At 49.3% G+C, this 12,509-nt stretch overlaps 1 protein-coding gene across 13 annotated transcripts in view; it reads left to right on the forward strand.

The window, feature by feature from the left end:
* Nucleotides 1-12,509, forward strand: part of Gatad2a (GATA zinc finger domain containing 2A) — a 97,085-nt gene that overhangs the window by 59,597 nt on the left and 24,979 nt on the right. For all 13 annotated transcript variants that reach the window (XM_059244724.1, XM_059244730.1, XM_059244727.1 and 10 more), the window contains one exon: nt 6,032-6,289. In XM_059244724.1, coding sequence (XP_059100707.1) covers nt 6,032-6,289 — 258 coding nt within the window. The remainder of the gene's footprint in view (nt 1-6,031; nt 6,290-12,509) is intronic.

The raw sequence follows: 12,509 nt of genomic DNA on the forward strand, positions 1-12,509 counted from the left end.
CCAGAAGATCTGAATTCTGTTCCCCACACCACACCCATGTTGTAGCTCACAACCATCCATAGCTCTAGATCCCAAGTTCCAAGATTTCTGGCACCTTCATCTGACTTCCTCAGGCTGACACAGCACACATACAAAACACTCATAGATAAAATACTTTTTTTCCTTTAAAGTTCAGGTGTAGTGACTCTGTGAGCATAGGCAGATTTATTTCTCAGTTCAAGGCCAACCTTGGCTACATATTTAGAGACCTTGTCTCCAAAAAAAAAAAAAAAAGGTTGAGTGGATATAATTCATGTGAACTTTTTGGGCTGGAGAGGTGGCTCAGTTGCTAAGAGCATTGCAGAAGATCGTGTCAGTGCCTAGCACCCACGTGGTTGCTCACAGTCACCTGTCCCTAAGAGGGTCAGACGCCCTCTTCTGGCCTCTGTGTGTAGTTAATACAAGTAATAAATCAATCCCCACCCCCCTCCCTCCCTGTGACAGGGTTTCTCTGTGTAGCCCTGGCTGTCCTAGAACTTGCTTTGTAGACCAGGCTGGCTCAAACTCAGAGATCTACTTCCCTCTGCCTCCCAAGTGCAGAAATTAAAGGTGTGTGCCATCACTGCCCAGCTATAATAAATCTTAAAACATTAAGAATAACCAAACAAAAACTCCGGAACTCAGACCTGTCTGGCTGCTGTTGGCACTCCGGTGTCACAGGAGCCCGTGTCAGGGCAGTGACGTTCTCCTGAGCTGCTGTTCAGAGCTTCCCGTTGTCCAGGGGCAGCTGTGGTTTTCATCTGAGGGGTTTCTTTCAGTTCTTTTTTACCCTGTGTAGATAAAGCTGTTTGGTTTTGAGATAGGATCTCACTATAGCACTGGTAGCCATGGAACTCACCCTGTAGTTCAGACTGGTCTCACACTCGAAATAATCCTCCTGCCTCAGTCCTTTTGAGGTTAAGAGGCTACTGGTAAGCATTTTAAAGCTCTGTACATTTATTACTCAACAACTTGAATTTTTCTCCTTCAGTCTGTTTTCAGTAACCACTCCTATGTGTTTTTGATATGCTGGTGAGGCAGGGTGGGGAAACTGAGCCTCCACTCTGTTCTCGGCCCTGGATCCTTTTTACTTGCCCTTACATAGGCCTGACAATATTTAAAGGTTGAGACTTGGGCTTTTTCTGAATTTCTTCCAGAAGAGTCTCAGCTACTCGGTCATTCGGATGTGTGGCAGGAAGTGACTTGGGCCTACCCAGGCAGGTCTAAGTGTCTGTTCTGCTTTTGAGGAGACCTGCCTGTCACAACTTAGCTGTCTTCTCCCTTATTCTGGGCCCCCTCCAAATGTTCAGGAGAATGGCTGTGCCATGTGGTCAGGCTGGACAAGGCTCCCAAGCCCCAGTTGCTGATAGGGGTGACCTGGCCTCCAGCTTGGGTCACAACTCTCTGGAGAGTGCCAGCTGCAGGCCAGGAGGAGCTGGGCAGCAGGACCTGTGTGCCTTATGATTGGGCTGCATGTGTCCTTGCCTTTGTCTGACGAGTGCAGCTGCTTCATGAGACCTGCCTTCTTCCAGATAGGAGTGATGTTTCTCAAAGCCCCAGGATAGAAGCTGCCCTAAAGGAGAGTTCCACTGCATCAAAATGTAGGATTAAATTTTTCTTCCCCATTTTCCAAAGAGTCCATTGCTTGAGTAGAACCAAATAAAACCAGAGCAGCCCCCTTCCCCCATTGGTGCTTGGTAAAGCTTCAGAGCACACCATAGGGGGAAGTCTCTGTGCCCTGCCACCCACCAGCCCTTAGTTTTTTAGAGCAAGGTGGACCTCTGTGCTCCCTGTCATCATGCTTCCATGCTGGAGCCCTGTCACCTCCCCCACAGTCCATCTGGACCATCTCCATCAAGACTGAGTTCTGATGCCCTCTTTCCCACCTGGCCTCTGCCTCTCTGCTCCCCTAACCACTCAGACCTGTCACCTGACACCCTTGGCCATTTCAGTCTTTGCCCAGCTGTGCATTCCTGGGTGGAGTAATCCTCAGCCCCTAGGATAGCAGCTCCCCTGATAGAGGCCCAGGGCTGCCATTGAGGGAAGGGGTGGGAAGTGTTTGTTTCTCCTCTCCCTCCCTCCTTCCTTCCTTCCCCCTGGGGCTAAGGTTCCCCAGGTTACAAACATCAGCTGTCAGCTTCGTCCATGCTTTACCCACTTAGTGCCCTCCTCTGCTCATGTCTGGGGCACACATTTTGGAGTATTACACTAACAGGACAGCAGAGTCTAACCTCTTGAGTGTTGGCATGATGCTCAGTTTCAGCTTGGAGAAGCTTTTCATTCTTTCAGAGTGTGCAGCTGCTGGCCCCAAGCCCTTCTTGAGGGAGACTTAGCATCGTGTGTTAGTGTGGCAGTTGGACTGTGTGACTTGTGTCTTATGTGTTAGCAGGGGATGGTCACTGGCCCACCGTACTTAGCCTGTGCTGGGTACCTTGGCTCTAGAGGACTTCTTAGAGGTTCTGGTCTCTGCTGCAACATTTGGTCTACGGCATTTGACTTAGAGCTAGCTTCCTGCCCAAGGTTCTCCAGCCTCCAGATAAGCAGTTAATGGTGTTTGTGCTACCTCAGAGGCCCACCTTTGGTGTACCACAAGGACTCGGTCCCCTTGGTCCCAGGACTGGCAGAGGCACCCGTATAGAACTCTTGCTGAGGGAGCCCTTTGCTGTACCCCACCTACCCACCAGCCTTCAGGCCCCACTGATGGTTGTGAGGGTTGCTGCACCGTGAAGGCATGGGGCTCAGCCCTGAGTGTTGGGAGAGAGCAGGGAGATTCTTGCTCTCGGTGTTCTAGCCCACCTCCTTAGTAACTCGATGGCCCTTTTGACCTTCATATCTCTACTCTTAAATTGATCATCATTTCCTGTGCTGCTGCTATGCAGGCAGTGGCTGGTGAGACTCATCCTCCTGAACAGGCCTGTGGTAATTACTCTGGTGGGGCAGCTTTCTTTTTCCCTCTGGGAACTTTGAAACCCACCCTCATTTGCAAGTGAGTGATTCAGCCCCTTACTCTGCCTCTTAGGATGCTTCCTAAGGGAGGCTGGTTTCTTCTTGCCCACTTTGCCTGCAGTACAGTGGCTGTCAGCACTAGTTCCAGGGAGACCTTGGTCCTGCTGACCTTGAGGAGGTTGGGGCTCTTACCACAGAATACCCTGGTAGGCTGGGTTGGTCACTCCTCAAGGGCACAGCTGTGGAGGCTGAGGCACTAGTAGAGAGAGCACAGCCTGATTGGGACCTCTGTGGTGCCTACCTCTGCTTGTCTTTCTGGAGGTGGGAAGGCAAATCCTAGGCATCCTTTCTCCTGCCTTTACTTAGCCCACCCTGAGGTCAGCTCAAGGTTTTGGGCCGAGGTGGGCCAAGCACCAAGCTTCTCTGATAGACTTTTTTTTTTTTTTTTTTTTTTTTTTGGTTTTTCGAGACAGGGTTTCTCTGTGTAGCTTTGCGCCTTTCCTGGAACTCACTTGGTAGCCCAGGCTGGCCTCAAACTCACAGAGATCCGCCTGCCTCTGCCTCCCGAGTGCTGGGATTAAAGGCGTGCGCCACCACCGCCTGGCCCTCTGATAGACTTCTAACACATGGACCCAGTTTGAGTTCTGAGCAGGTAACTGTCTCCATGTGACTGTGGAAGGGGAGTTGTCCTAGAGATACAGAGAACAGTTCCCCCAACCCTGTTAGACTCTTTACTTTCCTTTAGCCCTTTTTTCCTGGATCTCACTCTGTAGACCAGGCTGACCTTGAACTCAGAGATCCACCTGCCTCTGCCTCCTGAGTGCTGCTGGGATTAAAGGTGTGCGCCACCACCGCTTGGCCCCTTACCCTTTCATAGCAACAAGGGAGTGAGGCAGCGGGGTGGAGAAGATGGACTTCAGGCAGGGTCTCTATGGATTCAGAAGAACTAAGAGTCTGAGGCCAAGGCCTGAGTCTGCCCTAGGAAAGCCCTTCCTGGCTGCAACAGTTGTAGTGGTGAGGTGTTGAGGGCAGGGCCAGACCTAGAGCTTCACTCTTTCTGGTTTTTCGAGACAGGGTTTCTCTATGTAGCCCTGGCTGTCTTGGAACTCACTCTGTAGACCAGGCTGGCCTTGAACTCAGAGATCCACCTCCCGAGTGTTGGGATTAAAAGGTGTGCGCCACCACTGCCTGTCAAGCTTCACTCTTGAGAGTCATAATGACCCCCAGTTCCCACATGTCCTTCTTGTCAGAGGTCCTGGGCTCCCATCTTTCCCTGTCCAGGCCTGGGTGTGCTTGTATCCTGTCTGAGGATACTACCAGGCTGCCTCCTCACTTGTCCTAGAACTCAGAGCAGCTCTGCTTTAGGCAGTCTTGACATCCAGGGCAGTGACGTTGTTTGCTTTCACAGGGAGACAAGACAGACAATTGTCAGCAGATTTGATGGGGTTTCTGGTCAGTTGTGTTGGAGGAAGAGCAAAGCTGTAGAATTCCAGAGCTGAGAGTTGCTGGTGGAGTGAAGGGGTGGAATGGATGCTCTGGAATCTGGGGAGGTTGTCATGGTCTAGTGTAGAGTGGCAGAGTTGGGGGCAGATGATAGGGTTTGGGACCCTATCCCGATCCACTCTATACTGAGTCATACCTAGGGTTAAAGCATCAGCCATACCTAGGTGGTGCCGTGCTGAAGCTCCTGGGTCCTCAGTCTTCTGAGATGGGGCAGGGAGCCTTCTGGGTCTGTGAAGAGAGTGACTGGATGGGGGAGCTGGGGAGGGGGGGCATGACACTCTGGTTTGGCCATGGGAGCACATCCTTGATATGATGCTCCTAGTCTCCCAGAACCTGGAAGGGGTTCCAGAACTGGCATTGTCCAGGACAGGCCTTCCCTACCATATTTGCCAGTGTGGAAACTGAGGTACCTGCAAGGAGATACCCTGCCATCTAGGTTACAGAATCAGAAAGCATTCCCATTGAGCCTGCTGGAGGTGTGAGCTGAGGTTCTCTCCAGGGCAAGATAGATAGATAGATAGATAGATAGATAGATAGATAGATAGATAGATAGATAGATAGATATCTCTCTCTCTATATATATATATAATTTTTTTTTTCCCATGGGACACAAATGTCCCATGAAAAACTATCCCCTGGATCCTGCCAGAACTCAGCCAGATTTTTTTCCTGCCTGTCCATAGTAAACTCTGGGTCTCTCTGACTTTTCCCTAGTCTGGTGTCTTGTAGTGTTAAGACCTGGGGTTTGAGCGGCCCCTTTAAGAGCGCCTTGTCCCAGACCCTGCTGTGGAATGCCAGCAAGCTGTCCTGTCTCTGCTAGGGTTAACAACACTTCACTTCAGCTGTGTTGTCTGGAACCGGTTCAGACTGGTTTTCTGGAAAGTGCTTTGTCTTTCTGACTGAATCCTGGGAAGGGTCATGTGGAGCCCAGTGATGTCATGGGATCAAAAACTGACTCAGCGGTTTGTGGGTTTTGTTTTTTGTTTGTTTTTTGTTTTTTGTTTTTCCTCCTATTTCTTTGAATCAAGGTATGTGTGTGCCACAGGTACAGGGCCGTGCGGTGGCATGTTGGGATGGACCAGTCTGTACTCTGCTAAGAGTGTATCCCTGCCAAACAAAGAGCTTAATGTGACCCACACTTCTGGCTCCCTGGAGGGGAGCAGCAGAAGGGAGCTCAGGCACACAGCACCTGAGGTCACCTCTGTCCAAGTCCCCCATGCACCATCACAGTGCAGGTGCCGGGCCCCTGGGCTGGTTTTCAAGCTCACATTCAGCACCGTTCCTCCATAGAAGGACCCTGTCCAGTAATAGCTGCTACTGCTTTCCTCCCACTTGGATTCCATGGCTTCTCAGAGAGGGCCACACCCCAGAGGCCTGTGGACCCCTTTCCTGCCCAGTCATCCTGAAGGTGTGAAGAAAGTCTTGGAGGGACTTCTACGGTCCTATCCTTGCCCCTTCTCCAGCTAGCCTCCTCCATGAGGAAAACAATCACCCTCCAGACTTTAAGAAGGGTCTGCTTCTCCTGTGCCTGGTTCAAATGCTGTGTCCTCCCTTTCACATACAGAATGAGTGAAGAAGCATGTCGAACCCGCAGTCAGAAGCGAGCCCTTGAACCCGACCTAACGGAGGATGATGTGGAGAGCAAGAAAATGAAAATGGAGAGAGGACCATCAGAGCTAACTGTGGACGGAGACACCAGGGTGATGCCTGAGCTGGGTACAGGTCCAGCCCAGGGGTTGCTGAGGACAACAGAGGCCATGGCCACGGGATCAGGCGAAGGAATGGTAGGGGACGGGCCTGTGGACATGCGTACCTCACACAGGTGAGTGAGAAGAGTTGGTGGGTTGGGCTGGAGCCTAGCAGAGGCTAGGTGCAGGGTCAGGGTGTCCCTGAGTCCTAGGCTGGGGCACTGTCAGTGCCAGGTCCGTGAGTCTCATGGAGGAGGAAGTCCCTTGCTGTCTGTAGGTCTGCCACTTTTGGGGTTCTAGGAGGACTGGAACATTCCTTTGGTGTGAGTGCCTCAGGGAGGCCAGCCTGCCATGCCCTACCTATGTCACTTCTCAAAGAAAGGGCCTCCCACTGCTCTGACAGACTTCTGTTTCTTCTGGTCATCACTAATTACTTCAAGGGAACTTAGCTGGTACTCAGGCTTTATGACACTCAAAGGTGAAAGCCTGAAGGAAGTCGGACTAACCTCCCACCAGGTCTTCACTCAGAAACCTTTGTTTCCCAGTACCTGCATTACCCTTTCTTCAGAACACTCTAGAATGAAGCATTTACCCCAGACTCCACTGAGGGCACAGCCTTCCACCCTGTGATGGAACTTCCTCTGACCACCTCTTCTGCCCACCTTGAGGATCCCAGCCAGCTTGCCTCATGTTTACCCAGCGAGGGCCAGAACTGGTGAGGTGCAGGAAGCTAGTTCTCCACATGTTCCCTATAGTGCACAGGGATTTCAGTCTGTCAGCTTTGTGCAAAATCCAGAGTGTTGGGACCCTGAGGGCTTCCACATTGGCCGGTGTGCCTTAGAATCCTGACGGCCTGGAGGTCAGTGGGAAAGTCCAGCCTCCCTTCTATCTTCGTGAATTTGCCATTAGGAAGGCTTTTCTCATCTGGGCAAACATAGCAGGATATGCCATCATTCCAGGAGGTACAGACAGGAAGTTGAGTAGTTCAAGGTCATTTTCAGCTGCATAAGGAGTTGGAGGTCAGCCTGGGATACACAGGACCCTGTCTCTCTAACAATCCTCTACCTCCCTCAAAAACTTGTCTTCCTCTCTGACTGCTTTCTGCTGCCCTGTTCTGAACCTAAGGACTTACTTAAAAATAAGTCAAAGTGACAGGCTTGGGCTCCTTTTCCTCCCTGGGACCTTCTGGGTCCTCAGCCCTCTAGTGAGATCTTTGATGGATGCGCTCCTAAAGCCAAGGGAGAGGGAGATGCCAGATCTGTTCCGTATTTTGTCCGCTGGGGCCTGCCCTTTGTGGGTGGGCTGCTGAAGTCCAAAGTTGAGTGTTAAGGGGTGAAAGAGCCCCTCTTCTGTTGCCGAAGTCCAGGACTGCACCAGGCCTCTGATCCTCTGGGGCCCTCCCTGGGTTCTTGGTTTCTGAACTGTCTCTTGGATGTGGCATTCACTGAAGCTGCTTAGGATGATTTCTTACGATACTTAAGGATATGGGAAACAGATCACCCAGAGACTCTGGAGTGAGGGTTGCCTACAGACTAGAGACCCCAGGGCCCTGGCTGGTACAAGTGTAAGAATGGAGAAGAAACTTAATCCTGCAGGTCAGTGGGCACAGTGGGGGGCCAGGTCACATGCTCCAGCTCTCCCTGGATGGAACATCCCAGCCACATTTCTTCCTGGTGTAGTAGTCACCCTGTCTCACAGGTTGATGAAGTGACAGGAAATGTGCTCTCAGTGGCAACCTCTGCAGTGTGGGGACAGTTTGAAGGGAACAGCCCTAGTTTCTGTGTTTGGTCTTCCCTGAAGTATCTGGCCAGGGTCACCTTTAGGGACTTTCCTCCAGCACTGTGTGTGTTCTGTTGGTGTCAGGCAGGAGTTGGGTTCTGTGGGTACTCATGTAATGAGTGTGCCTACCCAGAGTAGTGAGGGTGAGATTACACCCCCCCCCCCTTTTTTTTTGGTTTTTGAGACAGGGTTTCTCTGTGTAGCTTTGGTGCCTGTCCTGAATCTTGCTTTGTAGACCAGGCTGGCCTCAGACTCAGAGATCTGCCTGGCTCTGCCTCCTGAGTGCTGGGATTAAAGGCATGTGCCACTACCACCCAGCTTGGTGAGGTACCCTTGCTTTGGGCTCACCATACTTGTATTTAGAGAATATTTTGCCGGGCGGTGGTGGCGCATGCCTTTAATCCCAGCACTCGGGAGGCAGAGGCAGGCAGATCTCTGAGTTCGAGGCCAACCTGGTCTACAGAGCAAGATTCAGGAAAGGTGCAAAGCTACACAGAGAAACCCTGTCTTGAAAAAAAAAATAAAATAAAATAAAGAGAATATTTTATCAGATGCATATAGACAAAGCCTTGCAGGCTTAATGCTATGCATTACCCTATTCAACTGGAAAAATATTTTAAGCTGAACATTTCTAGACCAATATGGCTGTTAATTTCCATACAGTGCCAGCTTGACCTGGTAAACTAGCACACTTTTCCACACTTTGATAAGACAAAGCTAGTTTCCAAAATTCAAATCATACAAATAAGGATACATATAAGGAGCAATGAGTGTAACATTGGTCACAGCTTTCCAGGTTCTTCAGTCAGATGAGCCAAACTAGAGGCGTCCAGGTAGTATGTCAGCTATAAATTGTGCCCAAAGACGTGTTTTTATTTTTTTTAACTTTTTTTCTTTTTCTTTTGAGGCAAGGTCTTGCTGGTAGCCCTGGCTGGGCTGGAACTATGGATGTAGACTAGACTAGCCTCGAACTCAAAAAGATCCATCTTCCTGCCTTTGCTTCCCGTTACTGGTTAAAGCCAACATGCCTGGCTTTTTTAAGTTTTTTTGTTAACTCTGTGTGTGTGTGTGTGTGTGTGTGTGTGTGTGTGTGTGTGTGTGTGTACACACATGGGAATCTGTGCTCATGGAGCCCAGAAGTCAGCTACAGGTATCACTCAGAAGCTGTCCAGAAATTGAGCCCCAGAAACCCACCTGTCTCCATGTCCCCAGTCCTGATATTATAGGCACCACCAAGCCCTGCTGTTGATGTGGGTGCTTGGGGTGGAGCCGTCTCCCCAGCACCTGCTCTGTAGATTTGAAAAGTGTGTGCTACCAGGTCCTTAGTCCAGACCAAGAGGTGAACATGGATGTTCCTCGGGTTGCAGCCACTGCCCTCCAAGGGTATGTGGTTTCCTGACTTTGGACAGCTTAGTTTCCATCAGGTTAGCTTGGTTTGTATTTGTAGACTTTGTCTGTCCTCTTTGTCACCTGGCTTTCATTCCACACTGTGTCTGTGAGATTTGTATTCACTGCTTCATAGCCCCGGCAATGCCGTCTGTCCCCATGAGTTCCACACTAACGGTTTCAACCAGTCACAGTCAGAACTAAGGAGCAAGCTAGGGAGGGTGTAGCCTAGTAGTAATATGTTCTCACTGCTATGACAGATGCCTGACAAAAGCTGCTTGACGGAGAAGTTTAGTTGGGCAGTGGTTGGAGGACATAACCATTGTGGCAGGGAGGGTGGCGCATGAGGCAGCTGGTCAACAGCAGTGTTCTGTGATCACAAAGCAGAGAATGAGGAATGACTGGTATGCAAATCGTTTCTTCCTTTTCATGCAGAATTGGACCCCAGGCCATGGTGTGGTGCTGCCTTCATTCACAGTGGCCTAGAGGTGTATCTTTTAGGTGATTCTAAATTCTATCAGGCTAACTGTCAAGATTAACCATCGCAGGTAGAGCGCAGGACCTGGAGTTCGGTGCCCAGCACCCAAAAGAAAAGGATTTGTGCTTATGCTAAACATGTAAGGACTTTCTGGTTGCTAGTCCCTAAGCAGAGTGTCAGCTGTTTTGAATGATGTACAACACAACATGTACAAACAGTCATCCCGTGTTATGCCAGAGGCTGGAGCATCTCAGAACTGGGGGGTGGAGAAGGCCTGGGGTCACCGGCCACTGGTACCAAGGGTTTTAACTATATGCTTCTGGAAATTCTTTTTTTTTTTTCTTTATGTTTATGTATGTGGGTCGGTTTATGTGTCCAAGATGGCATGTCAGCTCACTGAAGCTGGAGTTCAGGCATTTGTGGACGACCTGACTGACGTGGGTGCTGGGAATTGAATTCCAGTCCTCTGCAAGAGCAGTATGTGCTCTTAACCACTGAGCCATTTCTCCAGCCTGCTTCTATATGTCTATTTGACAATTCTAATTGTCTCTTTTTCAAAACTTCTCTTTGTCTCATGTTCCCATCATGGACATTTTGAAGGCTAGGGTAGGCTCTGGTGGTAGCAGAGACATGGAATTTCTGTTTTCTTTGAGGAGGAGGCTGGATTCAAATCACTTAAGTAATGGCTCTGTGAATATCCGTGTGTATCATTGCAGCCAGGTGACTTAGAACATGGGTGGCAGATGTAGTGGTGGGGTCAGCACTCTATACCCCTGTCTTCCACTCTAAAGTTTTTCTGGCTGTCTCGTAGTGTGTGTTTTATTTTTTTAATTTTTATTTTTTTATTTAATTTAATTTATTTTATTTATTTATTTATTTATTTATTTATTTATTTATTTATTTATTTATTTATTTATTTATTTATTTTTTGGTTTTTCGAGACAGGGTTTCTCTGTGTAGCTTTGCTCCTCTCCTGGAACTCACCTGGTAGCCCAGGCTGGCCTCGAACTCACAGAAATCCACCTGGCTCTGCCTCCCGAGTGCTGGGATTAAAGGCGTGCGCCACCACCGCCCGGCTGTAGTGTGTGTTTTATATTTGGAATAAATTGAGATTAGGGGGCAATTTGGGATTATGACTGAAGAAAGCATCAGATCTCCTTCCCAAAAGGCAGTGGGTGGCACAGTGAGACAGAAACTGTGCTCCTCGGCACCTGGGAGCCTGCCAGGGCTCACAGCATCTTCCTGGAAGCACTTTCTCAGGAACTTACTGGCCTTGGGAGTATGTGACCTGGGACTACTACACATTCCCCCACCCCTTGGCGAGTGTAGGCTGAGGACCAGCAGCTTGTTTGGGGTATGGGGCCTAGGGCAGCACTTTGCCCATCATGGATTTTGGTCAATCAATCTTGAAAAGATACCCAGTGCCGTGAGGACCAAGAGTTACAGCATGGCCTGGGCCTGTCTCAAACAAGGAAATAACTTTAAAATACAAAGAAAAAAACCAGTGTTTAATATAAATGAAGACAAAGTTGCTGAGGAAAAAGAGAACAGGAAAGAAGGCAGAGAAGTATGCAGAGCAGCCACTCCAGTGGGCAGGGGGCATCAGGCTGGATAATGAAGCCCAGCTCAGTCACACAGTGTCTCTCTAAGTGACACCCTCTAGGTTCGAGGAGAGAGAGAACAAAGCAAACACCAGAGCCCTAGGTGAGTTCATGAACAATAAAGTGATTTGAAGACAGAAACTGTTTTCTTATAGGATTGCCAAGCAAGAGAGGGGCTTTGGGGGTGGGGACTCTCACTATGTAGTTGAGGCTGGAGGGCAGCACATAGAGACTCTTCTCCTGTCTGTCTTCTGAATGCTAGGATTAAAGATGTGTACCAGGCCAAAGAGGAATGTTTTATAAAATAAGGAAGAAATCGGTCACGAGCACATGTGCACCTAACCACATAGCTCTGAATGCCTGAGGCCTAGACCAGTAAGATTCATGTTAGAAATAGATGATTCTTGGGCTGGTGAGATGGTTCAGTGGATAAAAGCACTTGCCACTCAAGTCTGGCAAGTGAGCTTAAATCCACAGAACCCATATAAAGGTGGGAGGGGAGACCCAGCTCCACCAAGCTGTCCTCTGTCTTCCATATGCACAAACACAATGGTAACAATTTTTAAAGGACAGAAGGTTACTGGTGTCACGATTTACTCTTGGCACATAGTAAGGCAACTAGACATAGTCAGTAAGGTTACAGAGGACATAGCCACTGTAGACCCGTTCAGCCTGGCTGGCATCTGCATAGCACAGTACAGCTGAAGTGCATTGAACATTCTCTGGGTTGGCTATAATAAAGATGACAGACAATAGCAAGCATTGGCAATGATGTATGGAAACCAAAGCCTCTCGTATGCCCTTGGTCAGACTGTAAAGTAGCACAAGCAGACATTTTTCTTCACATTTAGACATGAAGACATGACTGAGGAAAAAATGGAATCAGTTTCTTCACACAGGGGAATTCATGTGTCCGTAGTCCTAGCAGCATGGTGCATGCCAGCCCCAGAAGACATAGGAGATACCCAGGTGTCTGTAAAGCAAGTCAATATTGCATTCAGAAGAAGGAAGTAGAGAACGTTTTAAGATACAGATGAACCACAGCTGGCCATGCTGACCCCAGTGACTGGCCACACGAAATTAATTTAGAGGACATGGCCAAGAAAAAGG

The sequence above is a fragment of the Peromyscus eremicus genome, chromosome 17 (genome assembly GCF_949786415.1).
Source record: "Peromyscus eremicus chromosome 17, PerEre_H2_v1, whole genome shotgun sequence".
Lineage (NCBI taxonomy): Eukaryota > Metazoa > Chordata > Mammalia > Rodentia > Cricetidae > Peromyscus > Peromyscus eremicus.